This window comes from Vulpes lagopus, chromosome X (assembly GCF_018345385.1).
Source record: "Vulpes lagopus strain Blue_001 chromosome X, ASM1834538v1, whole genome shotgun sequence".
NCBI classification, from domain to species: domain Eukaryota; kingdom Metazoa; phylum Chordata; class Mammalia; order Carnivora; family Canidae; genus Vulpes; species Vulpes lagopus.
Genome location: NC_054848.1, coordinates 25078335 through 25098259, shown reverse-complemented (window position 1 = coordinate 25098259; position 19925 = coordinate 25078335). Strand labels below are relative to the sequence as shown.

Here is a 19925-nt window from a genome sequence, read left to right as displayed (position 1 = left end):
CTATTATAAGACCTGAGAGAGTAGTTAGCATTTTTTATGTGTCATGTCTAATTTCTCACTTTACTGACCTGGTTGTCAAAGTTCAATATACAGGAACTGCTTATTAAAAGTTATACCCTGCATTTTATGACCCAGTTGTGCCATTTTTCAACTAAGCATAGAAATTCACAGCCATAAAAATGCACAGCCATCTCCCTCTTCCCAGTAACGTTGCTTTAATAACGGTGTTTTAACCACCAGGATGGTGGTTAGACATCCCTCTTGCAGCAGTGACTCAACTACTAGACACCCAGCCCAGTTCCTTGCCCATAGCTGGCACTTGATACATATTTGGTGACTGGGAATGAGCTGTTCCTTTTTCATACAGCTACCTTCTATGGATCATCTTTAGACAGCCAGCAGTAAAGTGAGATTTTGATCAAGATATGAAACACATCAGTCAAGAGGTTGTTTTGACCTAGAAATAATAAGACTATCAAGGTGGTTCTGAGAAGGAAAAGTGAGTGGTGTCTTGGTGGGTGGTGGCCGTGAATATGTTACCCTGATTGTGATCTCTGATCACATATGTAAAATTGTGTTATGTGTGTGCTAGATTATACTGTCAGCTTCTTGCAAATACCTTATTTTTTAAACTGCCCGTTTGTGTGTACTGTAAAGATTTTCTAACACAAAGATCTGAGTTCCAGTGGATTCCCTCTGCTCCAATCTTAGGTTTACTTGTGATTTACAACTTCTGTTACCTACTGTAATGAATTGAACATTTGAACCTGTAGGTACTGTTTACCCAGGTTGCATTAATGAGTTTTTTCTTTGTGTGTCTGGCAGTTCTATCACTGACCAATCATATGTGGAGGTTCAATTCTTCTACTATGTCTGCCCTTCCTGACTACACATAATTGAGATCTAGCTGAATACAAGTGTTCAAAGCAGGAAATTAGTGGTATTTACTGCCCATCATATATCTTGCTCCTCCTTGGTAATTGCTATTTGCATAGACTGCACACTGCATATAACCAATTTGCATAGGCTGAAATACATGTATCTATCCATATACATGTTGTTGAGACACACTCCTAAGTGGATTTCCCTTTTTTTAAAAAAGGGACTATATAAGAATTCTGTCCAACAGTGAGGACCCTCCTGATTTAAGAGGTTAATTATTTAATACCCGAAGAGAGTGCCCTCTCAGACATCTCTCTGAGTAGCAAATGTGTTCTATAAAGCACAATTTCATTGAATACGTGAGGCAAGTAACCTCATTAAGAGTAGAGTGTGAGGGCAATGTACTCATGTTCAAATAGGTTCAAAGGTGTTGACCATCTAAGAAGAATGAGGCAATTAGTTGGATTTAGTCCCACTGACTGGCTATATTCCATTTTCATTTCTCTCTCATGGAAACAGTGAACTCAAGAGAGCTAGTCGCTCTTCACCTATTAGAAGCTACCAAGTTTATTAGAGGATCTATTGTCTAGGCAAAGACCTCGGTATGCCAACTGCAGTCCACACACCAACTGCATCAATATCAATAAGGCACTTGTTTGAAATTCAGACCCTGAGTCCTATCCTGGACTAATGAATTCCAATCATTTTTTAAACAAACTCCCTAAGTGATTTGTTTGTACTATAAAGACTGCAATTGTCAGCAAGCCTTTTTGCTCTACTATCGACCCTAAAAGTTAAAACTGAAATAGACAAGACTGCTTGAGTCATGCTCTAACTGAAGCCCATTGTTCTTAATCCTTTTTTTAAAGATTTATTTATTTATTTGAGAGAGAGAGTGAGAGAGTGTGTGCAAGCATGGGTGGAGGGAGTGGCAGAGGGAAAGAGAATCCCAGGTAGTCTCCTCACCAAATGGGGAGCCTGATGCAGGGGTGGTTCTCATGACCCTGAGATCATGACTTGAGCCAAAATCAATAGTTGGACACTCAACTGACAGAGCCACCCAGGTGCTCCAGCCCTTTGTTCTTATTATCACACTTGATTGAGGCGTTGATGAAGGTGTTTTCCCATGATCAGAACATTTCAACCACCAGGCCAGAAAAGCTCTGTAGCAACAGAATTCATAGAAACACCTCAACCCTCAAGTCCTCTTCCTTGCCCATGATCATGGGCTGAACACATACTGACTCTCACTTATGATCATGTGCTCTCTCTCTGCTCTCTTGCATGCACCCCTCTAAATTCTCCCTATAAAACTCTGGCTAGTGTCACATCTGGCTGGTGGAGAGGTCATTTGTTCAGGCTTGAGCATGCCACCTCCCCTGAATGTCAGCACCCGAAATAACTTTCTCCCTTTCTTTTTTCCAAACCCTCATCTCTTTTTTTTTAAAAAAAGATTTTATTTATTTATTCATGAGAGACGAGAGAGAGAGAGAGAGAGAGAGAGAGAGAGAGAGAGAGAGAGGCAGAGACACAGGCAGAGGGAGAAGCAGGCTCCATGCAGGGAGCCTGATGTGGGACTCCATCCTGGGACTCCAGGATCACGCCCTGAGTGGAAGGCAGCCGCTCAACCACTGAGTCACCCAGGCATCCCTAACTAAACCCTTCTCTCTTGAGTTATGGGCTTCTCTTGTGATGAGTTTATCTGAGTTTGTTCCACAACAGTGTTGGCAAACAGCCAGGAGCTACACTTTCAATTTGTTCAGATCCCTTGGGATTCCCCAGGATGGAGCAGTAGGCCTGGGTAGCACCTCGGGGCTCATCCATTGGTTTTCTGAGTCAGTGGCTATAATAGATGGATCAGTAACACAATAACAACAAAAAAAAATGATTGTGAAACACTGCTTTACAGACTTCTAGTTGACTCTCCAAGAGTGGAAGCAGAAGGAACCTAATTTTTGTGAATTCCAAGATCTAAGAAACACTCAACTTTTGGCTGGGGTGCAACAGGAAGTTACTCAAATAAGAGAGCTAAAAGCTATGAGAGGAAAGGAGAAGGGACAAAAGCATGGAAGGAATGTGCTTTGTTTTGCAAAGAGACAACCAACTATGTGTTTCACCTAATAATGCCTTGCCAGGTGTGTCTTGCCTCTTGGCCCCTTCTGTGAGCCAATCTGAGCCAGACTGGAGCTGAGGACATGTGCAGAAGGCCCCCTAAGCTGACCTGAAGTTAACTTTAGCTCACTATAATACTAAGATCTCCTTCTATGGGCAGTTTTTTTTTGCCATTTTTTGAACCTTGAACATACGATGTATGCACTAGCATGTTGACATGCTACATGTGTGCAACTGAACCAAAAAGTGCCTCTGCAAGTCTCCTGCCCCCATCCTCTAATACACTGAATAAAACCTTCCTGTACTAACTCCACCAGGGGACAGTGCTTTGAGAGCTATCTCGCTGCTTCCTTACTTGTAACGAGTAATAAAAAGCTGTTTGTGTTAGACATTTCCTTGGGTTCAATTTGATGCACCCAAGTGGCAAACCCCTTAAATTCGGTAACATGAACATATCAGTTATAACCTTGGAGGGTTTTTAAGATGAAAATACCTGCCTTTCTCTCAGTAACTGGTGGTAATGTTGCCCCCTGGGGACATCTGGCAATATTTGGAAACATTTTTGGTTGTCACAACTAGGGAAGGTACTACTGACATCTAACGGGTACAGCCTGGGAATGCTGCTAAACATTCTACAATGCCTAAGACAGCGCCCCATAGCAAAGAATTGATGAAGGATAGTTGGAAGGCAGGCAGGCAGGGACAAGGGACCACCATCCTAAGAGGAAATCACCCTTAAAAGGATTTTACACCACCCTGGAAGAAGCCTTCCACCCTTTCCTGTGTGATAGATAGGTGACAAAAACCTGATTGGATGACTGCAAGGAGAGTTAATCAGATTAAAACAGCCACTAAAGAGCCCTTTAAAAACCCTTAGACTTAGAAACTCCTCTCGGGTCCCCTCCCTCCTCAGGAACTTTGTTTCCTTTTCCTTTTTTTTTTTTTAAATCATGTTGCTATGGCTCTACAAGCCTTGCTTTGCTGCCCACCACTCTGTCTGGTCTACTTTTTAATTTTTCGAAGCAGTGGGACCAAGAACCTCGGGCATCAACGAAGGAAAAATATCCCGTAACAGAATTACCCAGTTCAAAATGTCAATAGTGGCAAGATTAAGAAACCTTGCTGCAAAGTTTATATTACTCAGAATACATTTAATCATCCCTTTCATCACATTCACAAAGTGGGTTATGTATGTTGAGTAATAGAACACAGAGGTAGAGGTTAAAGATCTTTATCAAAAATGTAACATTTAGTTGGAAAACAAGTGAATAATTCAATAAGGCAAATAAAGGACTCCCACTGACTATGCCCATGTGTACTTAAATACTAAGAGCTTGGGCCCACATGATTAGTTCAGCATGAGTGATAAAAACCGGAGGTTTTATACTTATTAATTGAGAAGTAAGCTAATCATCCTCAAACAATGGTCCTTTTCTTTCCTAACAAAGATGCTGCTTGGATAGTCTGGTTCACACTGAAGCAAAGTGAGTGACCAAAATGACTAAAAGGCAAAACTATGCTGATCAGGAAAAACTGGGATCAACAGACATTTGAAAAGACATTCCAGTGCTGAGACAAAAGTAAGTTGAGTTTAACCTCACTTACATCATGTATTTTATGTCTAAGGAAATAGCTCAAAAGGTTAGTTTTCAAGCCTGTAATTTCGGTGGCAATCAAATAATTTTGTTGAAATGTCTATATCAAGAAACGCAAAAGTACAAAATTACTAGTATTGGACAATTTGTGCTTCTGGCATAATAGCCACCAAGTGGATTTTTTGTTTTGGCATTAGTAATCAAGAAAAAAAGAGGAAAGAATTGAGGTCAGCTGTTTTGATGTCTTCTAGAACCGAGGAGCAGAGAAGCAAGAAAAATGTTACAGGCTAGAAAAAATTCTGACTGCAAAATGTCAGATCTTATCCAAGGAGAGAATTTATTAAACCTGATGGCTCTGATTTGGAGATACTATAGCAACATAACTAAAGTTCCTTAATATTTGGGCATTGCACAGGCAAGGAAGGGGAGCAGAATATACAACCTCAAACATGTTTTTTCTTTTTTTTTTTTTGGTATACAGATTATTTTAGGCTGATTATTTTTATGAAACTGCAGACACAGGAAAAATTTTGTAAACAGAGAAGTTACTGTTTTGTAAAAGATATTTACATTTATAAGGGAAATCTCTGTTTGTACTGGTGTTTTCCTTGCTTAAGCCCAGGACTCTAAATGTCTAAAAACTCTTATCAATGGAGAAAGCAATGGTTTGAATCTGCATAACAACCACACTCTTAATTACTGTGTTTCTCCTGGAAATCTCCCATAACTGGTTCTCCTACGCTCAGCATCTTCTTTTCTGTAGCTGGAGATGGTATTTAGGGTGGTAGCTCAGGCCATTTCAGGGAGTTACTCAGTTTTCCTGGAAATCTCCCTTGCATACAGAAGGTATACAAATTATTAAACTTCTGTTTGTTTGTTTTTTTTTTTCCTGTTAATCTGGTTTGTTACTACAGGGAAGTCTCAGCAAAGAACCTAGAAGGGTAAAGGGAAATTTTTTTTTCCTCCCCAGAGCAATAACTCAATAAAAGTGACTCTTTAGTAGATGGCTATACAGTTTTTAATGAGTCGGTGTCCTTCTGGGGACATGTCACCGCACAGAGAGGTAGAAGGTTTTGATATCTGGGCAAAGTTTGGCTTTTCCATATTTTGAAGTCAGTGATCAAAGATGTCAGATGTTAAAAAAAAATAAATAAAAAAAAACAAAAAAAAAAAAACAAAAAAAAAAAAACAAAGATGTCAGATGTTGAGCCCGGAAAGAGGCTTAAACAGTTCTGTGATCTTACTGTATCTCTCAGTAAATAAATGCACTAGGTAAATACTAACAAGGATAGGCGCATATATTCCAAAAATGATTCATCACGAAAAGGGATAAGGAGTCCACTGGGTCTAAATTCATCCGGCTTTAAAACAATGCATCCTAAATGATGTACACATTAATTACATTACTAAAGATATTCTGGGGACTAGGGAGTTTATTGAGCAAGTCTAATTTCTATTGATTACATTCTTTGGAGGGAGAGAGAAAGTGTGTGTGTGCAAGAAATAAAATGGGATTGAGAGGGAATAGAGAAAACGTAGATGTTTATCATTATTAACTAGTGCTGGTCTCTGAGATAGTATACTTTGCTACTTCCCAAACTACTTCATGATGAATGGATTGCCATATCATTGTAATCATTGTATCTAAACATAACCATTCACAACAGGATTGTTAATGAACATTCCCTTAATGTGACAGTTTCAAAGCTAAACATTCCCTAAAAGCACAATTCTATATTAGGAATGCTTAATATCAAAGCAATTTAAAAAGTTGATGGTGGCATTTCAAATTATATTGGTTTTTATTTCCTGTTCATTTAATTTTATGAGTGTCAGACACATAGTAGGTTCTTAATTATGATCATTAAATGCATGAATAAATGAATGAAGCTGACTTCTAGGACAGCATATTTAAATTCAAGTAAATCTGTGATAAAGTAAAATATGGAATCAATGGAGCTGGAGCTAAAGCTGGCCATTTTAATACGAGATACATTAGATTTAAACATGAGATTTGCGGTAATTTTTAATGAACACATCATTATCACATCCTAAATTACCCAGAGTATCATGTAGTTGGAGAAGAGAAAGCATGTAATGGCTGCTAACATTTACTAGGAGATAAGTATGTGTCCGACATTGTGATACCTATTGACACATAGTGGCTTATTTAATCTTCATAACTATTTTATATGGTAGTTAGTATCATTATTCCCATTTTATAGAAGAGAAATTTGAGGCTCACAGAGATGAGGTGATTTGACCAAAAGAGTGGGGCCGGACACTTGGTTCCTGGACCTGTTTTACCGACTATAGTCATACTAGTTGTACTATTAAATTAGCTTCACATTCTATTATGTCTCTACTCAATTAGGCTTTAGGTAGCTCTCAACCTCTTGCACCGTCAATCATTAACTTTGCCTGTTTCATCCCTAATCTCTAATTGTAGAGACCTCATGGAGACTGGAAGGGTAACATTTATTTTGAGGTATCTGATCATACCAGGTCCCAAATAGTGCCTCATTGTCCGAAAGAATGCTCTCCCTGGGCTCAACAGGGCAAGGCAGCTTGGGGAATGCTCCCAGCCTTCTTGATGGGTTGTCCTTCTGATTATAAAGTTTTCTGTGTTTCAAAATCAGTGTCTCGGACATTCGCTTACTGCACATTGGGTGCATTGGACAAGTTTAAATTTGGTAACAATTACGCAGTTAGTAAATGGACAGTTGGCTTTTGAATGCATAGCATTGCTGTAGAGTCCACACCCTCAACCATGAAGCTGCTTTGCTCCATATAGTCGACATGTCCACACTGTGAGGCCATCCAGAGTTAGAGTATGGAGAAAAAACACAGTTGAGTGGACATTTAAGACTGCCTGACGGGTGCAAGAGTGATTAGGTCTGAGGCAAGAGCAATTGCTGCTGGGCACTGATCTGAAGAATCCTTTGTGTCAGGGAAATGGAAAACAAACAAACAAAAAATGGAGGGAATAGTAAAGGTCAGAATTTTGGAGGGAAAATGAAGGTAAAGGTCAGTGTTGGATACATGTCAAGTCAGGCAGCAGCAATTAGAAACCTGAGCAAAAGCATTTGGGTAAAAGGTTCAGAGACTGAAATATGAAATGCAATCACATGTGGGCAACAGTGGGAACAAGAAATAACGCAGAATGGAATGTGCCAGCTCGGTGCTTTGGCTCTTTTCCAAGGAAGCTTGTCAGGTCAAGGGCTAGAGTGAGGACCATAAAGGCCTGGGGCCTTGCCTGTTCATTCTTTATCTCTCAGTCACTGCACAGCCTAGTTCTCTGTAGAGTACAGGAAATATACCCCTGCTGCATATCTGACATGATCTTAACTGCCCAAGTGCCTTCCCTGGCTGCAGGGATCTACAATTTTGAATAGTCCCATAGAAACTTTTTTTAAGACTTATTTTTTTAAAGTAATCTCTGTATCCAACATGGGGCTCGAACCCACAACCCCGAGATCTTTGATGGAGAGTCACACACTCCGCTCACTAAGGCAGCCAGTTGCCCCTCATAGAAACTTTTTCAATGGTCAAATTTCTAGGGAATTTTCAGCCAGTGTTTGTGGAAGTAAGATTTTTTTTTTTTTTAAGATAAAAGGCTGGTCCAAAATCTAACCTAGTTTGATCCTAGCTGAATTATTCATTGTAGTAGCCTCTCAGCATTAAGGAATACTTAGTTGATACATGTGAGTAACATCTCAAAGAATCCATAAGACGGGGAGCAGGTTTTGCGATCCCCAAATATGCCACTCTGGCAGGAGGACTATTTTGAGCTGAAGGCAGTCAAGACCCAGCAGACTCAAGAAACACTTTGACCTCTCCCTTAACTACCTAAATGAATTTAGATAGGGGACCTGGCCCAGAAAGAAATCTATTACTTAGGATAACTTTGTATGCAGAGTCCTGACTAGGGTAGAGCAAACGACTTATCCCCAAACATGGACTCTTCTTACTGGCCTGTGAATCAGCCTCTTCTCCTTTGAGGCTCCAGGCCCCTGGGCCACTCTAGCTCAGGAGGGCATACAAGCCTCAACTGCCCAACTTGTCCTTGAATCTCATATCTCTAGGGCTCCCGTATATATGAAATTAAATTTTTCTCCTGTTAATCAGTCTTATGTCAATTTAATGATTAGACCAGCCAAAGAACCTAGAAAGGAAGAAAGGAAAGGTTTTCTGCCTTAACACATAACACCCAGTGGGGAGGCTCTGACACAATTTTTGGTATATCAACAATACTGAGCAAAAGGTAATGGTGGAGGAAAAAATGCTTCAGTAACTTGCACCAAGGTATGTCCTGGAAAGTTCACCCATCAGAGGAACTGATAATTGTGGTTTGCAAGGTCTGTATTCATCAAATACTTTAACATAGGTCTTTAGAGAGGTTTTCAAATGAAAGACTTTGAAGGCCTGTAAGATAAGTTAAGGGATTTATGAATAAGTGGCAAAAAATATGATTAATAGTGACATCTTCCAGTTCCTTCTCTGAGCTTTAGTCTTCTGAGGGCTATAGCAATTCATCTGATAGTTACATAACTGCTAGTGTGACAGTAATTTGACTCTTTCAGGAATACTATGATCAGAGACCAAAACTATAAGCTATGTGCTGTGCCTTGATCTTCTGACCCTTGCAGGGCTGGGGAACTTGCAGCTATGCCACCTGTTAACCAAAGTCCTTTCTAAGATGATTTGGATAGACCATTCTCCATGATTATAAGCGTCTCAAGGGCAGGAGATTGCAGGCCTTGCTGCTTTTGTGAATTGATGACTCATGGGCTGCAGTTCCCTTAGAAGGAAGGCACACATTAACTTTAAAAGGGACTTTTGGACTATATGATCTTGAATAACATGTTTAGGCTTCTAATGCTTTTATTTTACTAAAAACAAAATGCTCTTAGTATAAAGACATATTTGAAAACCATTGTGGATCTAGGCATTAAAGACTGCTCCAACATTGGCCACAACTTTCTCCTTCATGTTTAGGGAATCAGACAGTCTTGGGAAAGTTTTTCAAACAATTTTCTTGATTCTTCAAACATTTATTTTTGTAGTACTGGAGGCTTTTGTAGCCATGGGCAACTTAACCTTAGGCTACACATTCTAAAAATAGCCTGGCTGTGTTTGACCCTTCCTGGCTGTGTACCTATCTGTAAGAACAGAGCTTTAATAGTTTATCCTCCTTAGATACAATTCATTTTCCTCCTTTTCTCCATATGATCACTTAGGGGCCGAGGGCAGGGTGCCCCAAGATGGGCCATTTTGGCATGCAGATTATTCTGAGTTGAAGGCATTCAAGATCCTGTGGGCTCAAGAGGAACTTTTGCCCTTCCCTTAACTTCATAGAAGACTTGAAATTGAGGGTCTTTCCCAGAATAAGGGTTATTAGCAGAGATAAGTGTTATCTGAGTGATCCATCCGTATGGCAGGGTAAACATCTAATTACCAAACATCTGTTCTTACTATCTTGTGGATCATACTCCTTTCCTCTGAAGCCGCAGACCCCTTCCCCCTTGTCCTTATTTCAGGAAGACATATGCCTGACCGTCTTTGGAATTTCCATGTCCGTGTGGATTCCCCATATGGACACTATTAAATTTGATTTCCTCCCATTAATCTGTCTCACGTCAATTTGATTCTTAATTCAGGTAGAAGGACCCTTAAGGGTACAGGAATTCTTGCTCCCTGACAATCAATAATTGACTGTTACTCCTACCTTGTCCTAAAAAGAAATAAGTGTTGTTCAAGTGAACAGATTTTTATATGTGCCCTCTATCCTCTCTCCACTCTTCTCCTTCTTGAGAAGTAATTCAGACTCTTTAATTAGAGCATATTCAAGAGAGTGATCAAGATGGTGGAAGTATTGTATCCATAGAAAGGAAGAAGGAAAAAAAGAAACTAAACAAGTTGAATCTGAGGAAGTAAAGGTCCAGGAGGACCATGGTGATAGTCAACAAACTTTTGAAGGGCTGTTTTGGGAAAGAGAGATTAAAAGCGTAAAACTGTGGTCAAGGGGTAGACAGACAGTGAAATAGGGATGCTTTCTAATAGTTTTTTCCAGAGATAGAATTGGTTTCCTTGAGAGGGAATGTGATCCAGTACACTTAGGAGCATGTTATGGAATGGTTCAATTACACAACATTTGAGTTGCTTCCAACCCTGGTAAGCTATTTCTGTCCTGTTATATGTATAATATTTCTATTCTCAATTCCTTCATTGACTATATATGTTAAGCTACAGAGAGAAACAATCATTGCTACCTGTCCTTACCTTTTCCCTCTACTCACATCTCCCACAGGTAGACTATTTTAATATTATAGTCTCCTGACAACAGAAGTGTCGGTTTTAATAGCTTTTAGTAACATTATTCAAAGGGAATCTATTGCCCAATAAAGAGGAGGGGGACAGTCTTCAATGTTCTCTTTCTTTTTCAACCTCAAAGTGCCTAGGATTAAACATGTGCTTTGAAATTAAAATCATAAATTTGCTGAGTAAGAGAATGCCAAGTGTGCTTGTTCCCAAAGCTGGAGAGTTTTCACTTAGCATAATGTAGGAAAAAAGCCATTTTTCTCTTGTAACGTACATCAAAAATTTCTGCAATGAAAGCAAGGCTCCAAGTTCACAACTGTCTTGTTAAAAAAGAAAAAAACAAAAAGCTCAAACTGGAGTCATTTCCCTCCCCTCCCCAGCAGGAAACCAAGACTTAATTACAGTTTTGACCTATCTTAGGCATGTGACCTTTTAAAAGTCAATCTGAAATTTCCTGATCAGCACAAGTGAGTTCATCTGCATGGTAAACAAAACAAAACAAAACAAAACAAAACAAAACAAAACAAAACAAAAAACCCTGGCCTTTCCCAGTCCTCCACCCCTGGAAAGTGTCCAGGCTTGACCCAATCTTTTCGTTTTTTTTTTTTAATTCTTTCTTTTGTTAATGACTTCTTGCCCCACCCTCTTTCCTATAAAAATCTTACATTTTGTGCAACTACTCAGAGCTGCCCAATTCATGAGTCATTTAATGAAGTCAATTAGATCTTCAAATTTACTCAGTTGAATTTTGTTTTTTAATAGTCTCCAATGTGAAAGTTATATATATATATATATTTATACATATTTTTAACTCTGTGCCTACCGTGTTGGGGCTGCTGTGGAATCAGATTTAGTGCAGCAGATATGTACTCAACCACAATCTATCTTCCTTGAATTATTACTAATGAATAATAATTGAATGATAATTATTTAATGACTAATTAACAAATTACTGTTAATTATGGGAAGATACTACACATGTAAAAGTTATCCAAGGAAGAAAAAAAATGTCAAGAAGTACTGCAATGGGGAATCAATCAGACAGCTAATGCTAAAGGAAGAACCTTCAAATAAAGAACACAATCTTTGACTTAAAATCTCCCATTATTTTTGATTGGGTTGCCAATTTCTAACAATAAACAGCATTTAACCTCATTTCACTGTGTACAGGCTCTGTACCAAGCTCTTCACATTTCTTGTCTTCTTTCATCTTTAAAACACACTGAAGAGTTGCCATCATCGTTTCCCTGTTGTCAAGTATCAGGAAACTGAAGCTTAGGGAAGTGAGATACCATCCCCAAGGTTCTAGATTTGGTGGTAAAGCCCAGCAAGGGATCCATATTTGACTCTAGAGCTTGAGTTAGTCACGCATCCACTGTGTTATCTGCTAAGATGGCCCTGCTATTGTGATTTAGGATTTATTTAGGATTTATTTAGGATAAAGTGATATGGAAAAACAGAACATGCTTTTGGTCCCCAATTCTTTCCCTCCCATTATAGGTTCAGGACTACTCAGGCTTAGAAGGTGACACTCACCTCGTTTGTGAAGGAGAACGCTGGCATGCCGACGTCCATTTCCATTTTCAACATAACAGGAGTAATTTCCCAAGTCACCTTCTTCTACAGAGTCCACAATTAATGAGATGGAAACTTCCTGTTCCCCGAGATGCTCTTTGAGAATTCTAAAACATAAAGCAAAACGAAACAAAAAACCCCACACAAACATACACAGACATGAAAAGGAAAAAAAATTAGATCAATCTGAATCTGAGGTGAAAATACCTATAGCATCTGTGCTTCAAATTTGGCTACGGATTGATGCTATCTTAATTAAATTATATCATGCGCTTTTCCTCTTCATTTCTAATGAGGAAGCTTGTTTTTGGAGATGCTAATGAAGTTGCAGTTAATTATCTCTCTTAGCAGGACAATCACACTGTCATAATAAGAGGTGAGAAAGACCTTGAAGACAAGTTTACAAACTGATTTCCCTTTAAGAAATATGATATAGTAAAGGTGAGAGAAGAAATTTTAATGTCTTAGGCTGGGGGACTAATTATATAGATTGTTAGTTTTTTTTCTTTAAAGAAAGGAAAAATAGAAAATTTCTGAGCTAGTTTGACATTTTGGTTGAAAGCTCCAGCTTGGATTTTTTTTTTAATGATACAAATTAATTGCCTATTTTAAGAGAAATATGAAATTATAAATCCGTAGACTAAATGTTCTGATGAAGTGTTTAATTCTGACATTAAATGAATAGCAAACACTAACCTCACTGTCAAAGGTTTTTGTGATCTTTCAGAGCGAATGGAAAACCTTAAAGTGAGGCTCTTTTTCCCTGCTTGCAAGGGTTCCACCTCCATCCTCCCATTTGTTTGGTAACTCATGTCTGCACAATACTTCCTAATGCAGAATTAAAGAAATATACCTTCCTAGGCCCTTTCTTGAGCACTTGCAAAAAGAGAGAGAGGGTGAAAATTAGGAGGTTTATTGTCCTTCTTTAACTTTAATATCTCAAAGTACATGAGTAAAAAATAATAGTGAAGTTATAAATATGAAAAATGGCCCGGGAACATTTTAGTACATATTGGAGAATTGTCCGTCTGGGCATTTCCAAACCCAGGTGGAGTGCAATATTCTTGTGTATTTGTCGCCAGGAAGAAGATCCCAGTAGAAATAACCTTATATGACAGTTTTATATGTTTTTAATATCACAGATCTTTTTCACTTATACTTTTGATCAGGTTATAAAAGTCCTTGAATTTAGGAGGAGGAGCCTTATATATGCTCATATATACCCAGAAGATGTAAACTTTAGATGGGAAAATGTTTATGCATGATCAGCATTTTGATTCAGTTATAACTTAATTATTATTTATATGCTTGCTTACTTATACTATGATTAAAAATGAGTATCTATGTCCAAGCATAATTTTAGTCATTATCAAATACCTGAATACTTAAAAGTAAATGAACAAATAAGTTTTTTAAAGAGGTTTAAACATTATGCCCTCAAAATGGATGGTATTTTTTAATGGTTATCCTTTATCATTCCCACTATATTAATATTTAGGCCTTAAAGTCAGACAAAAAAAGACAATGAAAACATTTTGTATATCCTCTATCATTCCTATCAAATGCTTTATAATCCACTTGATGGCTCAAATATGTACAAACATAAAGGGAAAACAACAGAGTTTGTGTTTGGTCGAGTCCTAGTACCTTGTTAATATTTCCTCTTGACAATATTTTTAAAAAAGCTCTTATAAACAAAAGGCACAATTTCACATTTTCCATATTTGATGGTACTTTTGGTCTGTCTCATACTCAGTGTATTCCTTAGTGAAAAACGCCTTTCTGTATCCCTTAAATTCTTTGCACACGGCATTCATGTTTTGTAATTTCACAGTCTCTTAACAGTGTTTTGTCTCTTTGCCATTCAATGTTGAGATGTTTTAATTATGATGGTAACCACCCCCAAATAAACCCCACCAAAACTCCCTTTACGTTCCTTTAGCTCACTTTCTATTCACTAACAGAGCAAACATTAACTTGACTGTACAAGTTAAAAGAAAAAATTATTTTACCTAATGTCACTTTCCCAAACTCGATTTTCATCCAGATCTTCAATAAACTTCTCTCCTTTCATCCAATAAATTAAAGGACTGACATCTCCACTGTACCCAAAGAAAGCTCTGCAGGTTAGATTAGCTGAGTCACCTGCAGAGAGAAGTGATGGACATGGGTTATAAAACTATTTGTACACTCTTATTTTAGGCAAACTGGCAGGTAACATTTTAAGCACCTCATTGATTTAACGAAACATTTACCTAAAATGTTTTTTCAGCTATTTTTAATCTTTGTCGAATTTATAGAATATGTGCTTTTGACAGCTTGTTTAATGAAATGGGAGTTACTTATAAGATTTTGAAGAAGATTGGTCAGCTATTTTAGAGAAGGTTCTTCCCATTATGCTTGCCTCATGTTTTTACACAATTAGATTTAGGTTATGAATTATTGGGAATGATACCACAGAGGTGATGTGCTCTTCTCAAAGTATGATATCAGAGGGTAAATAATGTTAGTAATTATAAGATTTCACAGGGCAGGTAGAAGGTGTTTCTCAGTCCTGACTGGAAAATCGAAAGGAGACAAAATCTTTGGAAGGGAAAGAAAAGGAACTGTAAATCCAGGATCCCTTAAAAATGTTATTAAAAAATCTTTACTAGATATGGAATAAGGTTCTAATTAAGGAAACCAACATAAGCTCAGGTAGAAAAGCATATTTAAAAAAATGAACAACTCATGAGAATAAATTCTTGAGATTTTTTTTTTTTTTTTTTTTTTTTTTTTTTATTTTATTTTTTTTTTTTTTTGAGATTTTTTTATTAGATGTAAAATCAATGATGTTACTGTGGAGATTAGTTTCTTTCAACATGCTACTCAGGAGAGATCATTGTAATGATGAATACATATTGGTTGATTACTTAATAAGGTAAGTGGAGGTCCCTGACTAAAAGGCAGAAATAAATTTAATGCTTGCAAAAGTAAGGCTTATTTCTGGACAGGTTATGCCATTTTGCAAACACCTGGTTTCTCCAAGCCTTAGCTGGCATTAGAGAACTGAAATATTCCAGTACATACTAGTTTTAAGATCCTGTTGCCTCCAAGTGGAACTACAAAATGGGCGATGAGATGGGGAGCCATAAGGGCCTACTCCAGCTTTGATTGAGGCAAGGAACCTCTTAGTGTATACAGAGTGCCAAGGCGAGTTGCCCCAAGATGGGCCACTTCAGCATACTGAGTATTTTAAATAAAAATTACTTAAGAGACAGCCCATACAAGGATGACATTTAGACCCTCCTCTATCTGCCTGAAAGCACAAAATGAATCTCCTATGTGAAAGGTACCTCTTTGTACCAGAAAATAAATAAGACACCCTTATCACCAGAGTCAGGGAATTTAGAGCAGAGAGGGCTGTAAAAACAACCCTTGTTACTTTTTACCTATGTTCTACTGCAGCCCAAATTCTCTTTAGAATTCCTTACTAACTCAAGCTCTCAAAGTTATTTTTTCTTTGGCCTGTCAATTTCTCACAGATTTATTGCTTCTTTGTCTAAAAAGCATAAAAACTGCCTGCCTTGGCCATTTCTTTAGGAATCAATTTCATTATTGGGCCTCCATGAGCATGTAATAAAACCTTGGGCTTTTTCTCCTGTAAATCCATCTCATATCAATTCTTAGTCCAGCTGGAAGACCTTGAGTGGTAGAGGAAGAATTTTTCCTTCCCCTCAGGTACTATGAGAGGGGCTGAAAACCATGATACCTTTGCTGGCATCTGAAGCAAGCAAATTTTCTGAATTTCATAAATTCTTGAGAAGATTCTAAAGGACAACTAAATGACCTTAAAGTGCAAAGAAGGAGAGTCCTAAAGACTGGAAACCTCAGAGCTAAGCTCTGAAATTGTGCTTACGAGTGATTGCATGAGTATGTCTACTTGCAGATGACATAGCTCATAAAGGGTTATATCCAAAATATATAAATAAAGAACTTATAGAACTCAAAACTCCCCCCAAAATAATCCAATTTAAAAATGGGCAGAAGACACCAATAGACATTTTTTCCAAGAAGACATACAGATGGCCAAAAGACACATGAAAAGATGTTCAACACCACTCATCATCAGGGAAATGCAAATCAAAACTACAATGAGCTATCACCTCACACCTGTCAGAATGGCTAAAATTAACAACACAAGAAACAAGAAGTGTTGGCATGGATGTGGAGAAAAGGGAATGCTCTTGCACTGTTGATGGGAGTGCAAACTGATGCAGCCACTCTAGAAAACAGTACGGAGGTTCCTCAAAAAGTTAAAAATAGAAATGCCAGCAATTGCACCACTAGGTATTTAGCCAAAGAATATAAAAATACTAATTCAAAGGAATATATGCACACCAATGTTCCCTTTGACGATAAAGAATATGTGGAATATGTATATATATATATTTATATTAATATATATGAATATTACTCAGTTATAAAAGAATGACATCTTGCCATTTGCAATCACATGGATGGAGCTAGAGAGTATTATGATAAGCAAAATAAGTCAGAGAAAAACAAATACCATATGATTTCACTCATATGTGGAATTTAAGAAAGGAAACAAACGTGGATGGAACTAGAGGGTATTATGCTAAGTGAAGTAAGTCAATCAGAGAAGGACAAACATTATATAGTCTCATTCATTTGGGGAATATAAAAAATAGTGAAAGGGAATAAAAGGGAAAGGAGAGAAAATGAGTGGGAAATATCCGAGAGGGTGACAGAACATGAGAGACACCTAATTCTGGGAAACGAACAAGGGGTAGTGGAAAGGGAGGTGGGCGGAGGGTTGGGGTGACTGAGTGATGGGCACTGAGGGGGGCACTTGACAGGATGAGCACTGGGTGATATGCTATATGTTGGCAAAAGGAACTCCAATAAAAAAATAATAAAATAATAAAAATCTTACTCAAGACAAAAAAAAAAAAAAGGAAACAAACAATAATAGGGGGAATAAAAGAGAGGAAAACCAAGAAATAGACTTAATTATGGAAAATAAACTGATGGTTACCAGAGAGGAGGTGGCTGGGGGGATGGCAGAAAGAGGTGATGGGGATTAAAGAGTGCACTTGTGATGAGCACTGGGTGTTATGGAAGTGTTGAATCACTAAATTGTACACCTGAAATTAATATACTATATGCTAACTAACGGGAGTTCAAATAAAAACTTAAAAAAAATCCTATTCTACAAGTTCTACAATAACATTTTTATTGAATAAAATTAATATTATCTTAATTATATCCATTGTGTAAGAATAATTTATAAATAAATTCTTGCTTGTCTAATATTTCTAAGATGGCACGATATAGCCTTTGCCTTTTATCTTTGTTTATGTCAGCATGTTCTCCAAGTAAGCGATTCCTCGTGGATTTTGCACCTGTATACAATAGTCATCATTAGTGACAAGATAGGGAAAATCCAGAAAATGTCTACAAGCTTTTAAGAGGCAAAATGGGGCTCCAAGTAGGTTCCTTTATTATTAATTTTTGTATATAAATGTTTCTTAAATATTTCAATACATAACCCTCCTTCCTTGGAGAATATTCACATTACAAAATGGATAATTGAATGTCAATCTTACTGACTGGAAATCAACTGTGGATTTCTATGGCAAGTGTCAATCCAATGTTACAAAACAATTTTAAACCTAATATTCTTTGCCTTCCCTTTTCATACATTCACCAGCTTTTATGCAATTGACCTACCTGTTACAGTGTCAAGGCAGTCATGTATTCAAAATGTAAATCTCAAAATACTACCTGGTGTGGTGATTAATATCACATGCCAACAGAACCAACAGATATTACAGAGTTTTAAATTTTTATATATCAATAACTTACTTAATCTGTTTTTTAAGAGATCAAGTTTTAATTTTTAGGTGGGAGTTAGTGACTGGAATTCTTAAATAGAAATCTCCAGAAATTACCTAATTTCCCATTATAGTTATATTAAATTTGGGGGTTTATAGATAATGATCATGCCATTAGCAACTCCGCTTGATATTAGCAGAAAAGTGAATTGAATCTCTCATTGGGACCTGAATTTGTCCCTCTTGTCACAATCCTATGTTCCCAGATCAAGTGATTTTTCCATTATCTAATTCTTCATGTCTCTCATTTGTAAGCTTTGTGCTGCAATACTTAGGAAATGGCTCCTGTACCCACGTAAGAAATGATTTGCTTTCTCAGTCATTTTTGTTCACCTGATCTTTGACTACCTACCTTGCCTTAAGGTCCAGTATTGGAGGTATCTGCAGTATTATAGGGACACTTAGGGGAACTCTATCCAGACTTGGACTGGGCTTGCTGTGGGTCAAATAGTGGAACTCATGGAAGGCATAAAAGAGGGTGGAAGGAAAAACAGAAAAGCACTCCATTCTGAGAGGAAATAGGATGAATGAAAGAATGCGAAGGAACTTTAGAGGAAATAAATAACTTCAGACTGGCTTAAGAAGCTCAGGTGTGGGATCCTGGGTGGCGCAGCGGTTTAGCGCCTGCCTTTGGCCCAGGGCGCGATCCTGGAGACCCGGGATCGAATCCCACGTCGGGCTCCGGGTGAATGGAGCCTGCTTCTCCCTCTGCCTGTGTCTCTGTCTCTCTCTCTCTCTCTCTCTCTCTCTGACTATCATAAATAAATAAAAATTAAAAAAAAAAAAAAAAAACATTTAAAAAAAAAAAAAAAAAAAAAAAAAAAAAGAAGCTCAGGTGTATGTGGGGGTGGAAGTGGGGAGAGGATTAGGGAGAGAGTAGAGTACTGATGAGACCAGAGCACTGGCAGCCATATCCTTCCATGTAGGCCATGTTGAAGAAGATTTGGGCCTTCCATTTAAAGGCAGGGCTAAGCTGGGGAAAGGTTTCAAGGAGGAGACTGACATAATCACATCTGAATTCTAAGGTAATCGCTCTTACTGTATTTGCTAAACTGGGATTGGATCAGAGAGAATAAAGAAGGATTTAGAATGTTACAATACTTTGGGATCACATAAGAAATAGTCACTGCAAAGCTTGGATTTATTTCCACATAATTTCTTAAAAGGTGATAGCAGTGACTACAGGTCACTGTGCTCTTTATCAATATGATAGGAGACCTTTCAAAGTGGAGATTAAATAGAAAGTCTGATAAGGTGGAAAACATTTTTTTTTTATTTTTATAATTTACATGCATCGGTGTGTGAGTAGGGGGAAGGGGGGGTAGATTGGGGAGTTGCCAGCTGCTTCTCAATGAAATCAGGATAGAAAGTCTGTTCTGTGAATAGATTTTTTTTTTTTTTTTTTTTTGTGAATAGATTTTTGAGTGGTTTCTCTCAATTATACCCCCTTGTGTGGCTGAACAAAAGGAGATCATGTCGCATATGCACAGCTATGCTAGCAGGAAAGGACAGGAGAAGCTCAGTGGAGCCTATCTTGAGA

General features: G+C 37.8%; 1 protein-coding gene across 1 annotated transcript in view; it reads right to left on the bottom strand.

Moving 5' to 3' along the window:
* Window positions 1-19925, bottom strand: part of IL1RAPL1 (interleukin 1 receptor accessory protein like 1) — a 1386881-nt gene that overhangs the window by 43550 nt on the left and 1323406 nt on the right. The window contains exons 8-9 of the mRNA XM_041740328.1: window positions 14498-14630; window positions 12447-12592 (exon numbers count right to left, since the gene is read on the bottom strand). Coding sequence (XP_041596262.1) covers window positions 12447-12592; window positions 14498-14630 — 279 coding nt within the window. The remainder of the gene's footprint in view (window positions 1-12446; window positions 12593-14497; window positions 14631-19925) is intronic.